Source organism: Protopterus annectens, chromosome 10.part0 (assembly GCF_019279795.1).
Source record: "Protopterus annectens isolate FY-2018-M chromosome 10.part0, PAN1.0, whole genome shotgun sequence".
In the NCBI taxonomy this organism is placed as follows: domain Eukaryota; kingdom Metazoa; phylum Chordata; order Ceratodontiformes; family Protopteridae; genus Protopterus; species Protopterus annectens.
In genome coordinates this window covers 1568846669-1568865661 of record NC_056744.1, presented here as the reverse complement: position 1 = coordinate 1568865661, position 18993 = coordinate 1568846669, and the positions used below count along the sequence as shown (strand labels likewise).

The following is an 18993-nucleotide window of genomic DNA, read 5'->3' as shown; positions in this document are numbered from 1 at the left end:
GTTTGTTTGAATTTCAGGCAGTGGCCCACAATATTTCAATATTTGCTTGCAACAATGTGTGTGTCTGTGTGTGTGTGTGTGTGTGTGTGTGTGTGTGTGTGTGTGTGTGTGTGTGTGTGTGTGTGTGTGTGTGTGTGTGTGTGTGTGTGAACATGCACACGCATTTTATTTTTTTTTATTTCTTGGGTCATAAATGTTGAATTTATTTCTTGTTTTGCCTTTCCTTAGAATTTGCAAGCATCATTGTCTGATCTGCTGAAAGATCCTGCCTTGTGATTAAGAGTCTGTAGACCTTATACTTTCTACAAAAAACATGTCATCTGAAATCCTATGTCAGGAGCATGGAAAGCCACTGGACATTTTCTGCACTCAAGAAAATGTGCTAATATGCCTTGAATGCAGTGTGTTTGGGAAACATCAAAGACACAGAGTGATCCGTGGTGGGGAAGCTCAGCAAAAGATACAGGTAATACCAGTTAAAGAAAGCAATACAAAAAAAATCACAGTTACTGCTGGAGAAAAAGTACATTACAGGTCCATTCAGGCTGCTCATTTTATCCCTATATGCTCTAGTATGTACTTCTGCACTTTTGAAGTGGGCAGAGGTTTTGTCCTAAATATAAATATCACTGTGGTTGCAAATGCACACTGAAGTACAGTTACAGACTTTTCACTCCATCACCACTACAGTTTGAGGTCATTACTATTCCATCCTCCTAAAATTTCTATTAACAGGCTCTTCCTAAGACTAACCATTTGCTCTGTTGAAAAAAATGAATCTACATGCCCATCCTTCAGTTTCCTTCCAAATGAACTGTTTATACAGCCTTGTCCTTTATTTATAATTTTGCTGATGAATGGTTGTACAAACTGTTCACAATCTGTGCACTGAAGAATAGAACCTGCCACGTTGTTCTTCTCACTCTTGCCTACAGGAAGTACTTACCCAAGCTCTCTAGCCATTTCTTACCACATGACCCTCATGTCTGGTTAGCAGGGCATTTATTGGTGAAAAGCATGAAAAATGCTGAGTAGTTAGACAAGAAAGAATACAAGTTCCCATGTTCCCTAACACAGTCACTGTTTCAACAGGTAAAAGCTCAAAACTGCAACAGTATGATATAAGTTTGGTGTTATTTAGTTTATTTTTTTATTTTATTTATTTTACGTTTGTTAACCAGGCTAGTCCAACTGGATATATTTCCATTTTCAGTAGAGGCCCGGGGAGAAAAGCTCCAGTAGTAACAAATAGAAATTGAAATTAAAAATTAAAAATCAATGTTATTACATAGTAAATGAAAGGATTTCAATAAAAAAGAATACTAAAAATACAAGAAGTAATAATAAAATAAAATAGGCATTTACAATAGTAAAGGTGACAATAAGTACAGGATAAATTATTATACAGTATGATTCATGTGGACTTTCAGAACATCAAACAGGATAGATTACACCAGTATGTTGAATTGTGTTCAGCAGTTACAGTCCTGCTTCCAAGGAGTGTGCTTCCAAGGAGTGTGCATTAAAGTTCTGATTCTGGAGGAGGAAATATCAGTAGTGAAGCAGAAGGTTAATCAGGGTTGCTGCAGGGGCATAACCAGTGTGTTTTGAGGTGTCTTTTGAAGTTTTGTTTAAAGAGAGGCAATGAAGAAAGTAAAGTTAGTTCATTAGGTAGTAGGTTCAAGTTCCCACAGAGTTGGAAAACAGAGAATCTCCAGCCATGTTGTTAGATTTGCTTATGCTGGCAAGAAGTTTGCTGGAAGAGCGTAGGGAATTTAGATTTTTGTAGGGGATTATGAGATTGGAGTGCATAGGAGTGCTGTTAGGTTGATAAAATATCTTGTAGGCAATGGTGAGTTGGGAGACTTTCAGATGTTTTTGAAGTTCAAGCCAGCCTAGCTGCATTAGATTCAGACAGTGGTGAGTTCTAAAGGGATTGCCAGTGGCAAATCTGGCGATGTTATAGGAATTAGTTTGATAAGATTATTTTTCTTTAGGTTAGTATATATGGGTGAGGCGTACAGAAGAGTTTAAATTAAATAGGAGTGTGCAATCTTGGTTCTAGCTATTGGAGTTAGGAAAGGTTTGATTCTATATAAGGAGCCTATTTTTCTGTTGACAGTTTTTATGGTGTTATTTATGTGGCTGTCAAATGTAAGGTTATTGTCAATAGTAATTCCTAACAATTTAGTGGTAGAGTCGGGGAATATAATCGTGCCATCATTGGAAATAACAGATAAAGCTATGGGGGAGGACTTACTGGTGGGTGTACAGAGAAGGAGCTTAGTTTTTTTAGCATTGAGAAGGAGGCAATGTTTTGTGAACCATGTTTCAACTATGTTAAATACATTCTGAGTTAGAGAATGTAGTTCTGATGGGGAGTTTGCTGAGCATACTTGTGTAGAATCATCTGCATATTGAATGCAGGTGGCTTGTGGAATTGCTACATGGAGGTCATTGATAAACAGTGAGAAAAGAAGTGGACCTAGAATAGAGCCCTGAGGGACTCTGAGGGTGACTGGCAGAAGGGATGATATATTATTTTCCCAGAGAACTGCCTGTTGCCTATTGGTAAGGTAGGACTTGAACCATTTAACTGCCAGAGAGTCAAGGGAAAGGGATTCAAGAATGTTGATAAGAAGGGCATGGTTTACCATGTCAAAAGCTTTTGAGAGGTCAATAAAGAGTGCAGATGAGAGGTTGTTTTTACTGCGATTTCTATTGATGACATCTGTAAAGGATAATAGGGCAGTTGTGGTGATATGCGATGGCCTAAAGCCATCCTGGCAGTTTGCTATTATGTTATGTTGAGATAAATGGTTTAATAGTTGTTGGTGAATGCATTTTTCCATATTTTTTGCTAAGGGTGATAAAATAGCGATTGGCCCGTAGTTAGAGTAATCATTTGAGTTACCCCCTTTGTGTAGGGGGATAATATGGGAGATTTTCCAGATGTCTGGAATGATTCCCTCCTTAATGGCTCTATTTATGAGGATGGATATGGGATAGGAAATTACATTGGCTGCTTTTTGCAGGTATTCAGATGGTAGCTGGTCAGCAGGAGGAGTACAAGGTTTAAGTTTTTGGATTAATTTGTAGATGAGAGTGGTTGAGATGGGTTGCAGATGGAATGCTGGTAGAGTGCCAGGTATGGTGGTGGAAAGGCTTGAGTTGTCTGGGATTAGTTGACTGGCTAGTGATTGTATGGTCTCTGTGATGAAGGTATTGAAGGTATTGGCAGTTTGATGGGGAGTATTTTGATCAGCCTGAAGTGGGGTAGGTGTACGAGAGTGCCCTGGGAACAGGAGTTTATTTATACTAGACCAGAACTTCTGGGGATTGTTTTGGTGATTTTGCTGTAGTTTACAGTAGTAGTTCTTTTTGTCTGTAATTATTGCCTTTTTTGTACTATTTCTCAACTGCCTAAAAATTTGTTGATCTGAGATATTTTTGTTAGCTCTCCACTTAGCACAAGACTTGTTCCTAAGTAAAATTTTCTGTCTGTTTCTTTAGAAAGCCATGGGTCTGGTTTGGACTTCATTCTGATGGACCACTTGGGTGCATGCTTATCAAGGATAGATAAGAATTTGGAGTTTAGGAATTTAACAGCTTCTTCAAGTGGTAGAGTTTTTAAAGGGTTCCAGTCGCAGGCGCTAAGTTCATTTTGGAATAATACTGGGTTAAAGTGTTGGTACGTGCAATCCTATATGTGGGGGGGGGGTTTGAAATATCATTTTTTTGCCTTAGGATGTAGGTCAAAGTATGATCGCTTACATCATCTGGCAGAGTTCCTACCTTGTAAGCTTGTTTCTGTCTATTTATAAGTATCCAGTCTAAGGTGCTCTCTTTCTTGATTGGTTTATTGATTCTGGTTGTGGAGGTGATAGTTTGACTAAAGCCGTGAAGGTTGATATGGGAGGTAGGATTATCAGCGTTGACGACTTTCCAGTCAGTATTAAAATCACCAAGTATTATTATTTCTTGGGGGTAAGTTGAGGACACCCAGCTTAGAACATCCTCTATAGTATTGGTATTATTACCGGGCAGTAGGTAGATACATATGATATATAAAGATTTATTTTGGTTGATTTGAAATCTGGTGATAAGGACTTCTGCCTTACTATGCTGAGTTGGGTTGTATGGTAAAGTGGAGATTTGAAGTCCATCTTTGAATAGAACTGTTACTCCCCCACCCTTGCTTTTTATTTGGTCTTGTCTTAATATATTATATCCTTGGGGAATGATTTCATTGTCTTTGGTCCCTAGTTTTAACCACGTTTCTGTCAGGCAGAAGATGTCAAAGCAGTGAATATCTAGAAGGGCATGGAGATGGGCTACTTTGTTATTAATACTGCGGATATTCAGATGTCCTATTAGGAAAGAGTTAGGGAGTTTAGGGTAGATTACTAGGGTAGCAGGATTGGTAGGGCCAGGGTTAGGGTAGATGTCACCGTCTTTTAAGGAGGGATTATTTAGTTTTATTGCAGAAGTATTTATAAAGTTGGTTTGCTATTTTACTTTTTTACTGTGAGTTTATTGTATTTAATGTGGGAGAGTCTATGGTATTTGGGTAGTAGATAGCTGGGAATGGAAGTGATATTAGTCTGACTATTAGGGAGTATAGGAGTGTGTATTGCTGTTTGTTTTAGAGAGTACTTAAAATGGTAATAGTACAGTTTTTCAAAGGAGGAGAGGAGGTAGGCAAAGGTGAGGGCAGTTGAAATTAAAGCTATGAGTATTAATTTTGGTTATATTAGTTTTTACTACTAAAGGCATATTGTTGAGATTATGTATAAGAAGTTTCAGGAGTTAAGTCTGAAATTAAGAAAAAAGGTGGTATTGGATGAGGAAAGTGTAGAAAGAAGGGAACTAATACTTAACTAAAAGAAAAGGGATATGGTAAATTACTATAAGTAGTGGCTTATTGTAACTGATAGATAAAATGTATGGGTGTGGCTAGTTTTGTGAAAAGGTTAGTGAATGGGATTGGTTGGATGGGAGAGAGGGTGTGGTTAAAGAAGTATAAGTTTAGGACCACTGGGGGGTGGGTAGGAATTGGGGGTAGGGTAGGGGAGCGGAGTGAGCCTGCAGGGCGAACGGAGCGGGCCACAGCTGAGAGAGGCCGAGATGCAATCAGTTATACAGTGCGACTATGTTCTACAAGCTTTGAGTAGGTAAGAGGCACTTTCTGTATTTACTTATCATACGATATATGAGGGTGAGCTTTTAGTATAGATCTGTAGGGGAAAAGGTAATATTAAAGAGTTCTATAGCAGGAATAGTAAGGTTATTTAGAGAGTTAATTAAGGAGTTATATAACAGGAGTAGTAAGTGATAGTAGAATAAGCTGTCCGGTTTATTTATATTTAAGACTAACAAGGTTAATTCCCTTTAAAATCCTTCATGGGGTGAGGGGTAATTACTTGAAGTAAGAGTACTAACAGGGATAACTGTAAGAGGCTAGTCTGCAGAGCTAGAGGAGTTTGGCTGGCAGTAAGAAACAGCTTTACATGGCTTGAGTTCTGCTGTCCTCTAGTGGTATATATAGGAATTATACCAAATTCACTAAGATAGGAGGTAAAGGAGGAAAAAGTAAGATATTAATAGATGGCCTAAGGGGTAGGTCCATGGGTGTACTGGCCCTTACAATTAGTACTACTTTAAAGCACTCACAATTTTTAGTTAAATACCTAAAATAACTGTAGGTTGTCACCTACACTATGAGGCTGAGCGAGGAGAGACTAGGTAGTTCACGTAGGGCTTTCCAGTTGGGTATTCCCTCCTGTTCTGTTTGGATTTATTTTACCTTGCTAGGTTGCTGATAGGGGGATAGCCTGTATCTCAAGCACAAGGCTTAAATGACTGTGAGGCTGAGCGAGGCGAGACTAGGTAGTTCACGTAGGGCTTTCCGGTTAGGTATTCCCTCCTGTTCTGTTTGGATTTCTTTTAACTTGCTAGGTTGCTGATAGAGGGACAGCCTGTATCGCAAGCAGAAGGCTTAAATGACTGTGAGGCTGAGCGAGGAGAAACTAGGTAGTTCACATAGGGCTTTCCGGTTGGATATTCCCTCCTGTTTGGATTTCTTTTACATTGCTAGGTTGCTGATAGAGGGACAGCCTGTATCTCAAGCACAAGGCTTAAATGGGACTGCACACTGCCCAGAGGACAAGGGGTTGTTAACTATGGCAAGGGGATTAAAAAAAAGTTATTCCAGCACAGTGCCAGGGTATAAGTAATTCATATTTTACTGATGGCAGGGGCTTTGTTTGGTCACAAAGGCACGCAACCAATGACTATATTAGAACCCCCACCACAAACGTTACTATTGTGAGTAAAATATGAATTACTCACATGCACTGCCATGATGTACTTGTGATTATTCAATATTTTTGGTGTTGTTTTCCCTTTTTTTTTTACTTTAACTGTGTATAGTTATTTAGTTTTGTCTTAAGAAATTGATAATATGTTGTTCTTCAAGCTAGTAAATATCTGTTTTTGCATTAAAATATACTATTGTTACTGATTTTTGCTATGCTGACATTAATAATTATTGTGAATTTTTAGACTGAAGGAATGGTAATATGGTTTTAAAAGAGCAAGGAAGAGTGTTTATCAAGAACATACTTAGCATTTGTGTTGTGTTTTTCTTTTAAATAACATTTTGTTCCAAGTACTTTAAGATTTGTTCATTTATTACCATCATGTTTCATTACTTTTGTTTTTTTTCTTTTAACTTAAAATACAATATAATACTAAACTTTATAATGGTATTATTGATAACAAAGCATTCTTTGATATTATAAATAACATTACATTACAGAAGTCAGAATTTTGCTAATATTTTGAACAGCTCTGTCACTTTCTATGCAGTATGCTGCATATGCATTTACAGTAGTCTCGGAAATAAATCCACTGTAGCAGTCAAAGCTACAAGTATTTCTTGTGCAGTAAATTTAAATGTCAAAGGGGCAGATTTTAATAAATAAACTGTGAACATAAGGTAAGGACAACTTTCGATATTTTAAGCAGTTATGAAGCTTAGCAGCAAAAATATATACTTATTTCTGCAGCCACACTAATTTAATGTGGTGGCCACTCTCACCAAAGGAATTTACTGTATTTTACCTTTTTATTGTAGCCAATGTGCATTGCATTCCAATAAGGAGGTGAAATTGTGTTATTGCAGAATAGATATTTTTTTTAATTTACTTTAAGTTACTATAATCAGCCAAAGGCACACATCAAAAGTCTTTTCATTGTATTAATAGTCTAAAAATTAGTATCATTTGACTGAAATGAAATGTACTAGTATTTTATACATTTACTGAATTACTTATTAACCTGAAGTGAACATTGTAATACATGTTTTCTGCATGCTCAGCTGATGAACCTCACTTTACTGGTTCTCTGAGTCTTCAAGAAAAGCTACTGGACATAATTAAAACTTTTTGAACAATTGCATTTATTTCACTTGCTAGCAAAGTACAGTTTAAAATCCTGAAGAGGACTGTCAGATGCTCAAACTGGTTTTAGAAGATATAGAGGCACAAGCGGTCACAGTATTAACATCTGCTGGATAATAAAGTGTGAAAGGACCAGAAAACATTTACTTTTGTTTTACTGAGTGCTCTAAAGCCTTTGATTGTGGGGACAATAACAAACTGTGACCAGTTCTTAGCGAAATTGGAGTAATATGTTACCTTTAATGCCACCTAAGAAATCTGTATGCATATGTAGAAGCAGCAGTTAAAACCTTCTATGGAAGAGAGAATTGTTTTCTGATTGGAAAAGGTGTGTGACTAGACATCCTAGAGATTTAAAGTATATGCCAAGTATACCATGTAGAGTGCTGGGCGAGATCAGTCAGATACTGCAATCAAAACTGCTGGGACAAATATCGACAACCTCAGATATATAGACCATACCACTTTGATGGCTGAAAGTGAGGAGGAGTTCAACAGTCTGTCAATGAAGATTAAAGTAGAACGTACAAAAGTTGGTTTGCTGTAGAACATTAAAAAAATAAAATGATATCATCTGCTCCTATAAATTATTTGAAAAGATAGGGAAGTAATAGAGGCAGTGACAGATTTTTATATTCCTGAGCTCAAAGATATCTGCAAATGCTGACTGCAGCCATGAACATGAAAGACACTTGCTTCTTGGGAAAAAAGTTATGGCAAATTTGGACATGATATTAAATAGCAGATATAACATTGTTTATTTATTTATTCATTAACATTTGATTACTGGGAAAGTCCAACTGGGTACAAGTCCATTTTCAGTGGAGCCCCAGGAAGAAAGGCTCCAAATTATTACAAAAAATTTTAAGAAAAATAATTTTACAATCTTCAAAAATAAAACAAGAACATCTGAAGTTTAAATAATTATAACAAATTAAACATAACATAAAAACATTATTTAAGAATCAATGCAAGTTATATGACAATCATTTAATATTTAGAGAAATTTTAGACAGTTTGCAGAGAAATTGAAGGTAAGTTAGTCGAATACAAACAGGAACTGTGATATGAAGAGAGGGTAAAACAGGCTTATGGTATGCTTAGAGATAAAGTCAGGGAACAGAATTTGATAGAAGTAAGGCAGTAAGTGGAGGTATAAGGAATGAGAGGGTACTTATTTACATTTAAGAATATAGTTTATCCTGGTTTTGAGCAAGAACAGAGTCAGGTTTTAGCTAGGAAGTCTTTCAGAGTGGTTTTGAAAAATGGGAGGGAGGATATTGATCTGATGGATAAAGGTAACTAGTCCCAGGCTTTAGCAACCCTGTACGAGTACAGACAGTGCTCAGCAGATTTTATAGGCTTGTAGACAGACAGTAGTTATTGGTCACTGGATTGCAATGACTGACTGGGAACATAGTTGTATAGAATGTTTTTTAGTGTTGGATAGGCAGATGGATGTTGAATAATTTTATAGGTGGTAAGAACCTGTGTGTATATTAGTTGATGAGGCACTTCTAACCAATTTTGGCTTTTTAGTTCTATACAGTGGTAGGTTCTGAAAGGGGTATTTGCTGCAAATTTAGCAACTTTGTTATAGCATTGTTCAAATTTTAATTTTTGTGAAGCCTGGAGGTTAGTGAAGATGGGAGTGCCATAAAAAAGTGTTGGGGAGGAGATAAGTAGAGGGAAGTGTAATATTAGTTGTGTCAGTGATAAAGTTTTTGGCTCTTTAAAGCAACTCTAGTTTTTCTTATGCAATTTTACATATGCAGGTTGAATGAAAGATGATCACCCACTATCACCCCTAATAATTTGCTATAAGAAGTGACTTCAATGGCTGTTTTATCAAGAAAGAGAGGACTTTAAATTTTGTTTTTTCATAAGAGAGGAACTTGGGGAAAAAGCAGTAGTTCAGTCTTTTTTGGATTGAGCAAGAGTTGTGAATTACAAAGTCATGCTTCAGTGGCTGTTAAAGCTTCCTGAGTAATTTTTTGGAGGTATGCAATGTTGTCAGATGTGCAAATGACAGTGGAATCATCTGCATATTGTGTTAGGGTGGCACATTGTGTGGATGTATAAGGGGTGTTGGTGAAAAATGTTAAATTGGAGGGGACCAAGGATAGAGCCTTGCTATATACCAGTGGTGACTAGGAGGTAAGAAAAGAGCATTGAGTGCCATTTTACTGACTGTTACCTATTGGACATGCAGCCTTTGAACCACAGAAGGGTGGGTTGAAACACAGACCTAGTGGGGACATTTGAAGTAGAAGTTTGTTACGACAAACTGTGTCAAAGGCTTTAGACAAGTCTAGAAATAAGGAAGAAACTAGTTTGCCATTATCTCAAGGTTTAGTGACAGTATATGTATATGTTAGAAAGTCAGTGCTAGTACTATGGGAATGATGGAAGCCATGTTGTGTAGGGGGTAGGAGGTTTTTCCTGCAGGAGATAGTCTGGCAATTGTTTTTGAATATATTTTTAGGTATTTTGGTGAGGAAAGATAAGATTGCTATAGGTTTAAACTTACTATTGTCTATTGAATGTCCTCTTTCGAGCAGAGGGATAATGTGTGACTTTTTTCAGAGAGAGAGGAAATGTGGGATTCCTGGATAGACAATGCTCTTTGCTGCTATTTTAGGTACTCACTTGGAAGGTCATCATCTGAAGAAGAGCATGACTTAAGTTTGTTCAAGAGTAGTTTTATATAAGATGTTGGCACAGGTTTGAAGATGAAAGTGGATGTGGTGATATGTGGCTGTTGGGCAGGGTTGGAATTAGATGTTGAGGAATCCTTGGTTAGAGATGCTATGTTATCTGTAAAATAAGAGTTGAACTGTATTGCAGTTTTGAGTGGTGAGTTAGCGGGAGCAGGGTTTGGGTTGAATTTTTGGATGGGATGTAAGATTTCTGTAATGGATGCCCAAAAATGTTTAGAGTTGCCCTTAGTATTATTCTGAAAATGATTATAGTATAGTTTTTTGTCTTCATTACTTTCTTTTACAATTATGAAGCATTCTGAAGTTTTCAAGATACTGTGGTGTTTTACATTTTTGCCCTTCTTTCCATGCTTTTTCTCTATACTGCATTAGCATTTTACTCTTTTTGGGTAGCCAAATTGCATTATTCGTTTTTAGTCTCTTCTTCCTAGGAGGTGCAAGGCTATTTAGGATATTCATGGTTTCCCACTAACAGCATACGACTGAGATAGTTTTGGACTAAGATTAGGCAGTAAGATCAAATAAATCAATAAAGAAATAATTACAGACTGCTCACTGTAAGATCTGATAGTAAAACTTATACTCAAGCATTTTGGGGCCACATAATGCAAAGACAGGATTCATGCCTTTTAATTTCTCCATCTTTTTTGGGTTTCTAATACCATGGCAGGAATAGACCCCATTCCTAAGACAAAGTATGTTTAAAGTTCATGAAATTAGTATTGTTTCAATCTTTGATGTGAGCCAGAAGCGTTCTACGCAGCACCCGTAGTTTGCCCAGTACCGACTCCTTCTGCAGTTCATACAGAGTTACATTATCGGTAACATGTCTAAAAATGGTTGTAAATTCTTTTTTATAAGAGGAGTTGCTCCTACTACTATTGGAACTGTCTGGGTATCTTTCTTCCACATTGCTGTCATTTCTGCATGCAAATCCTGATATTTTATGACTTTGTGTCTCTCTGTACACAAGACACTGGAGTCACTGGGTGTAGTGATTTCAATGATCAATGCTACTTTTGTCTTCTTTTTATGGACCACTATATCTGGTTTTCTCACATCTATCTTTTGAACTGTTGGTAATGGGTGATCCCATGTGATGTAGATTTCATAATTTTCTATGATGTTTTGTGGCTCATGTTTCCAATGTTTTTCATCTACTTCAGTATTGTAATCTTTGCATAATCCCCAGTATAACAGTCTTAATACATTAGTATACAGTCCTTCTGCCATTAATATGTCACAACCAGCAACAAGGTGAGCAACTGTTTCCAATTCTGTTTTGCAAAACATCTGTCTGTTTCTCCCACATGTTCAATGGACTTTGTAAACCAACATGTATGTAGTCCACAAGCTTGGGCCACCAATAATAACCTTTCATCCTTTGGTTTGAATTCACCTGCCCTTAATTTATTTTTGATTTTTATTTTACATTTGTTGACCGGGCTAGTCCAGCTGGATATATGTCCATTTTCAGTGGAGGCCCGGGGAGAAAAGCTCCACAAATTACAACAACATAAAAGGTCAAGACAAAAACAATAACAGTATAATTTGGTACATAAGTTTTAACAATTATAGTACAAGCCTAAGATTATATATTTTATATTTCAGTAGGAAAAAGGAAAAATTTATATAAGAATAGATGAATAAGACTAATACATTTGTATTAGAAATTGTGTAGTACAAATCTTTATAACATATTACAAAATTAGATACACCTAGTAATTTATGATAAGAGATACTAAGGTCTCACAAAAACCTAAGAAAGAAAAACACTGGAGATCAATAGATATAGAGTATAGAAGAACAGCAAACAAGGATGGATTTCTAGTGTTATTTAACACATAGGCTGTGATACTATATGAAGGTGTTTGATCATTCCACAGTATATACTTATTTACATGAGAAAAAATCCTAAGGAAGGTTAAGCTCACTAAAAATTAGTGAGACAACACAAGATCATGATCATGGGAGGCTAGGAATTGTGGGAGTCTAGTTAATAGTTAGGTACTTAGTCTGGGTTAACACAGGGGCATAGCCAGTGTGATTTGAGGTAGGGTTTAAGCTTGCTTTTAAATAAGCTGACAGAGGATATTGAGGTTAGCTGGCTTGGGAGGATGTTCCAGGCTTTACCTACTGTACTGGAGAACAAGGTGTCACCAGCTAAGTTGCTGGATTTTGATATTTGTACAAGTAGGTTATTAGCTGAGCATAAGGTCTTGAGGTTATTATAGGGGATGACCAGGGATGTAAGTATGGGTGTATTTTGAGGTAAATACAGGATCTTATGGGCTACTATTAATTGATTGAAAAGTATTAAATTTGGCAGCTCTAACCATCCTGATTCAGATTGATACAGTGATGAGTTCTACAGGAGGACCCAGCTGCAAATCTGGCAATATTGTTGTAGGAGGATGTAAGTTTACTCAGATTACTTCTACATATTTTGGTATAGATAGGGGAGGCATAGAGCAAGGTAGAGATGAGGTGGGTACGAGCAATAGTAACCCTGGCTGGAGGTGTAAGAAAGGGTTTTATTCTATAGAGGGAACCTAGTTTCTTGTTTACTATTTTTATGGTGTTATTAATGTGAGGTTCAAAGGACAAGTTGCTATCTATTAGTACCCTGAGTAGTTTGGTGGTTGGTTCAGGAGATATTATAGTTCCATCATTTGAAGTAATAGTAAAGTTAAGTGGGGAGGTTCTGCGGGTGGGGGTAAATAGTAGCATTTTTGTTTTTTTGGGGTTAAGGATAAGATGTCTTTGTAGGAGCCAGTTTACAACTGTACTAAAGGTCATTTGGGTTAGTGACTGAAGTTCTGATTGAGAAGCAGCAGCGCATATGAGTGTGGAGTCATCAGCGTATTGAGGAATTACAGAATGAAGGTCATTTGTAAAGATGGAGAAGAGTAATGGGCCTAATATAGATCCTTGCGGGACCCTTATAGTGACTGGGACATGGGAAGATAAAGTATTTTCCCATAGTACAACCTGTTGCCTGTTATGTAGGTATGATTGGAACCACTGTATAGTATGGTTGTCCAATGACAGGTTTTTGAGTGTGTCTATAAGGAGGTGGTGATTCACCATGTCAAATGCTTTGGACAGGTCAATAAAAACAGCTGAGGATAGAGTATCAATATTACAATTACTGTTAATATGGTTAGTGAAGGATAAGAGAGCAGAGGTGGTGCTATGAAATGGTCTAAAGCCATGTTGACAGGGTGCTAATAAATTGTGATTGAGTAGGTAGGTTAACAGTTGTATGTGCATACATTTCTCCATTATTTTTGCCAAAGGAGATAGAATAGCTATGGGCCTATAATTGGACAACTCTTTGGAGTTACCGCCCTTATGCAGGGGAATTATGTGAGAGACTTTCCAGATTAGGGGAATAGATCCTTCAGAAATAGTTCTGTTAATGAGGATGGATATGGGGTAGGCTATGACTTTAGCAGATTTTTGCAGGTATTCTGCAGGTAATTTATCAGCAGAGAGAGTGTGGGTTTAAGTTTCTGTATGAGGTTGCAGATAAGTGAAGTGGGCACTGGCTGAAAATGAAATTGATGAGAATTATTGGTAAAGGTTGTGGCAGAGCCTGGGATGCTAGGGGATAGCTGGTTAGCTAGGGATTGTATGGTTTCAGTGAAAAAAGTGTTAAATGAGTCAGCTATTTGGATGGGATTGTTGTGATCAGAGCCAGAGGGAGAGGGAGTACTTGAGCATCCAGGGTGTAGGAGGTTATTGATACCTCGCCAGAATTTTTGGGGATTATTTTGGTTGGTTTGTTGTAGTTGGTAGTAGTAGTTTCTTTTATCGGCTAATATGGCTTTTTTTGTTTCATTTCTTAGCTGTCTGAATTGCAGGTGGTCTGAGGAGCTTTTTGTTGAGCGTCATTTGGCCCATTGTTTATTTCTTTGGAGGATTTTTTGTTTGGTCGTTTTGATGAGCCATGGTGCCGGTTTGGTTCTAATTCTAACTTTGTGTAATGGGGCATGGCTGTCTAAAATGGTTAGAAATTTAGAGTTAAAGTATTTCACGGCATTATCTATTGGGAGGTATTTCAGGGGTGACCAGTCACAGGTGACTAGTTCAGCTTGAAAGTGAGTAGGGTTAAAATTTTTGGTAGTGCGAATAGTTCTGCAGATGGTAGAGTTTAGGATGACAGTTTTTGTTCTGATTAAATAGGTAAGCAAGTGATCACTTATGTCCTCAGGGAGGGTGCCTGTTTTATAGTTTAGTTGGGGGGTATTAGTGAGTATCCAGTCAAGGGTACTAGTTTTGTTGTTAGTTTTATTGGTGCGGGTTGGGGATGTTATAGTTTGGGTAAAACCATATAAGTTGATATGAGTAGAAGGCTGTTCAGATATACAGGAGTTCCAGTTAATGTTAAAATCTCCAAGTATAATGGTTTCTTGGGGGTAGTTACTTGAGAGCCAGCTGAGGATAGCCTCTAATGTGTTGATGTTATTTCCTGGGGGAAGATAGACACATGATAGATATATGGCTTTGCTTTTGTTAAGCTGAACCTTAGTTAGAAGAATTTCTGCATTGTTGTAAAGTGGAGGTTTGGAGTCTAACAAGGTAATTTGTAATCCATTCTTATAAAGTATGGCTACGCCTCCTCCTTTTTTAGTGTTACGGTCACGTCTTATGATATTATAGCCAGGGGGTAGAACTGCACTGTCTTGTATTGATGGATTAAGCCATGTTTCAGACAGACAGAGGATGTCAAAGGAATAAATATCAATAAGGGCATGCAGGTGAGCTATTTTGTTATTGATGCTACGAATATTAAGATGAGCTATCAGGAGAGAGTTGGGGGGCTTGGTAAGTGTCTGTGTGATTGAATTTGTTGGTGCATCAGGCTGTGTAGCTGTGATAGTGGTAGGACCTGGGTTAGGGTGTATATCACCATCTAACAGGGAGTGGACCTGAACTTTTAGGATGAGTTGTAGAAGTTTAAAAATCAGGTTCTTATTTTTTCTAGCTAGTGGGTTACACTGAGAGATGTGATGGAGTCTATGAAATATGGCTGATGAGTACTTAGCTGAGCTGGGGAGGTTGCTAACACTATGAGTGGAGCTGGGGGTAAGGACAGAGGTGTGTGTGATGTGGGTATGCAGTCCTAGGAATCTATGGAGTTCATAAAGAGTAAGTAGATAGGGAATGATAAGTATAATTAGGAGTAGTAATAAAGGTAAGGGTTTACAGGATCCTTGAGCCATTTGTTTAGGTTAAGGTGGTTAAATGTAGGGATATTTGTGGATAGAGTGGTAGGGTAATGGATAAAGGTAAATGAGTGATGGTTCTTTAAGGGGGAGGAGATAGGGTAAAGTGAGAATATAATAGAGGTAATAGCACTTTAAGGGGAGGAGTTAGAGGTTGGTCCTAATGCATAGGGGTGTGGCAGTTAGAGTATAAGTTTAGGACCACTGGGGGCGGGTGGAATTTGGGGGCAGGGTAGGGGAGCGGAGTGAGCCCACAGGGCGAACGGAGCGGGATGAGCCACAGAGGAGTTCACCCTAGGAAAACAATCAGAGGAGCAGTAAGCAAAGGTAAGTAAAGCAGTAGACGGTAAGGTGACACAATGCCTTGATAATAGAATATGCAGAGAGGGTTGGCAGTGAAGAATATTAGAAGAAAGAAAGAATAGAGTGGGAGTATTAGCTCTTCCAGAATATTAGAATCCAAGAGCCTGTAAGTTACTTAAAATTGGAGTCAGAATGGTGGTCTAAAGGAAACTATTGCCCTCTAGTGGACAAAAGCTGTATAGCAGAGGCAATATATACTGAGAAAAGATTGCAGGGCAGTATATAGAGGATTGAAGAGGAAGAACAGTAAAAATACTTGTAGTCTAAGAAGGGGGAAGGGGTAACAGGTATGGGGAGCAGATAGTAAAGGCTGCCGGCTGTCCTGGCTGGTGAAAGTAAACTTACAACCTAGGATATCTCACACTAATTGTCTTAAGACTTTGGTTTAAAGTACGTACTTTACTTATAATTAAATTCCCTTGGGGACTGTAGCAGAGGGGAGGAAAGGTTCAGTTCCTTAATTAAAGGAAACCGCAGTGTGTTAAGGAGAATAGTTATTTTCAGCACGCAGGGCAAGTCCTCCTTAATACTGGGAAACCAGGTTGAGCAGCTGGGAATATAAAGGGAAAAGAGAGACAGTGGTAAGACACACAGAGAGATAAAAAAGACAGTTACACAGGCTTATTAAGTAGTAACTTGAGCATAGAACAGAGATTAACTTGCATAGTAAAACAGTCTTGACTGCACATATTACAATGTCTCTATCAGTGATAATATTCAAGCAAGACACTTATAAAAGCAATATAGTTCAGGAACGATAAAGGTTAAACTCTTCTATGACTCAGTCAAAGATTACACTCAGCAAGACACTTGTTAAAATAGCATATCTCTGAAACAATAAGGTTTAACTTGTCTTATAACTCTCTATCATGTTTGCATTTGTTATTTGTATAGATAGATATATATTTTTGTTTTAGAAAGGAAGGCTTCTAATTAGTCCTCCTTATTTGCACACATCATTGTTAATTAGGCTAGTCAGTATAAGGTGCTTGGGCAGAGGACGCTGTGATTTCTGTCGTATGTATAGTAATGGTATGCAACAGGAAATACTGCTCTATATAACTATACAGTGGCAAACAATAGCTCTTCAAATCCATACGATGGTGAAAAGCAGAAACATAAACTCTATACAGCAACCTTAGCTGTCTTTATAGGTCTGAAACAACACTGGAATGCTTGTAGTCATTAGCGTTGTTAGCGTACAAAGAACGCCATGATTCCAGTCTAATATATAAATATATTATGTAACAAGAGCGGTTTATAGTTTTAGTATTCGACAAGAGGTTAGTTCTTATAAATCATACATTGTCCAAAAACAGAGTCTATAGCTCTATGTAGTGACTATAGTAGTCGTAAAAGGTCCAAAGCAACACTTAAATGCTATTAGTTGATGGCGTAGTTAGCATGCCACAAAAGCATACAGTCTATCCGGTGCTACAAAGTTCCTGAAAACTACTCTACCAGATCAACTAAAAAGGCTACATAAAAGGCTACACAGTAAACACGCTATCATTTAGGTTGCATGTTAAGATAATCCATTTAGCATATAAGCAGAGCTGTAGAGTATTCTAACCGTGACTTTGTTCACACCTGAACTCCATGTGCAGTAAAAATGCTCAGAAGCACGCCAAAACAGCTGGGGATAGTACACGCTACGCAGGTTTTCAACACAGTTATTTACAAACCTGTCCTGCACGCAATTAGTACTTTACTAGGATATCATCAGCGTGGTTAACAATTCTGAACAGGACAAAAAGAAAGCTTACCTAAAAACCCTATTTACTCCACCGCCAGGACCGAACAGCACCCTAAGGCTAATAAGGAGAATAAAGATGGCGTCCTGAGGGAGAAGGTATATTTATAAGGTAAGTGATGTCATAGAGGGGGGAGGGCAAGAAGAGTAAGCATAGCTACAGGTAATGACCAGATTTATCCAGAGCAAAACCCTAGGCAGGAAATGAAGGGGGTGGGTCCTATGCTAACATAGTGAATAGTTCATTCCTGATGTGCTAAGGATATGAGCATATAGGAAATACAGACAGGGGAAGGAGCAAAGTATTCTAACCAGATGGATGTTAAAGGGAGTAGATGGGAAGACAGAAGATAGAGAGCTATATTAACAGGGTCAGAGCCACAGAGGAGTTCACCCTAGGAAAACAATCAGAGGAGCAGTAAGCAAAGGTAAGTAAAGCAGCAGAGGGTAAGATGACACGATGCCTTGATAACAGAATATGCAGAGAGGGTTGGCAGTGAAGAATATTAGAAGAATGAAAGAATAGAGTGGGAGTATTAGCTCTTCCAGAATATTAGAATCCAAGAGCCTGTAAGTTACTTAAAATTGGAGTCAGAATGGTGGTCTAAAGGAAACTATTGCCCTCTAGTTAGGGTTACCACCTGTCCCACTTTGCGAGGGACAGTCCCTCTTTGGGCAGTTGTGTCCTGACAAAAAAATTGTAAAAATTGCAAATGCCCTGAGATTTTACGACAAAATTATTTCCTATATTTTATGTAATAGTTGCATAAAACAGTTATTCTATATCTAAACTACCTAAATGTTATAAGAAACAGAATAAGCAACTAAAATGCTACAAGAATAAGCTTTTATTTAGTCAAAAAGGTCAAGTTCTAACCTTTGTACTGACCGTGGGTATGTGTTGGCCTGTAAAATGTGATGTCTGTACCAAAAATGTCCCACTTTGGCCATTTGAAAAGGTGGCAACCCTACCTCTAGTGGACAAAAGCTGTATAGCAGAGGCAATATATACTGAGAAAAGATTGCAGGGCAGTAAGTATGCTATAGAGGATTGAAGAGGAAGAACAGTAAAAATACTTGTAGTCTAAGAAGGGGGAAGGGGTGACAGGTATGGGAGCAGATAGTAAAGGCTGCCGGCTGTCCTGGCTGGTGAAAGTAAACTTACAACCTAGGATATCTCACACTAATTGTCTTAATACTTTGGTTTAAAGTACGTACTTTACTTATAATTAAATTCCCTTGGGGACTGTAGCAGAGGGGAGGGGAGGAAAGGTTCAGTTCCTTAGTTAGGGGAAACCGCAGTGTGTTGAGGAGAATAGTTGTATTCAGCACGCAGGGCAAGTCCTCCTTAATACTGGGAAACCAGGTTGAGCAGTTTACTTATAATTAAATTCCCTTGGGGACTGTAGTAGAGGGGAGGAAAGGTTCAGTTCCTTAGTTAGGGGAAACCGCAGTGTGTTGAG

The 18993-nt window shown here is 37.9% G+C and overlaps 1 protein-coding gene across 1 annotated transcript in view; it reads left to right on the top strand.

The window, feature by feature from the left end:
- Nucleotides 1-233: 233 nt before the first annotated feature.
- Nucleotides 234-18993, top strand: part of LOC122812858 (tripartite motif-containing protein 72-like) — a 145326-nt gene continuing 126566 nt past the window's right edge. Inside the window, exon 1 of the mRNA XM_044084899.1 lies at nucleotides 234-466. Within this exon, the coding sequence (XP_043940834.1) occupies nucleotides 314-466 (153 nt within the window). The 5' untranslated portion in view covers nucleotides 234-313. The remainder of the gene's footprint in view (nucleotides 467-18993) is intronic.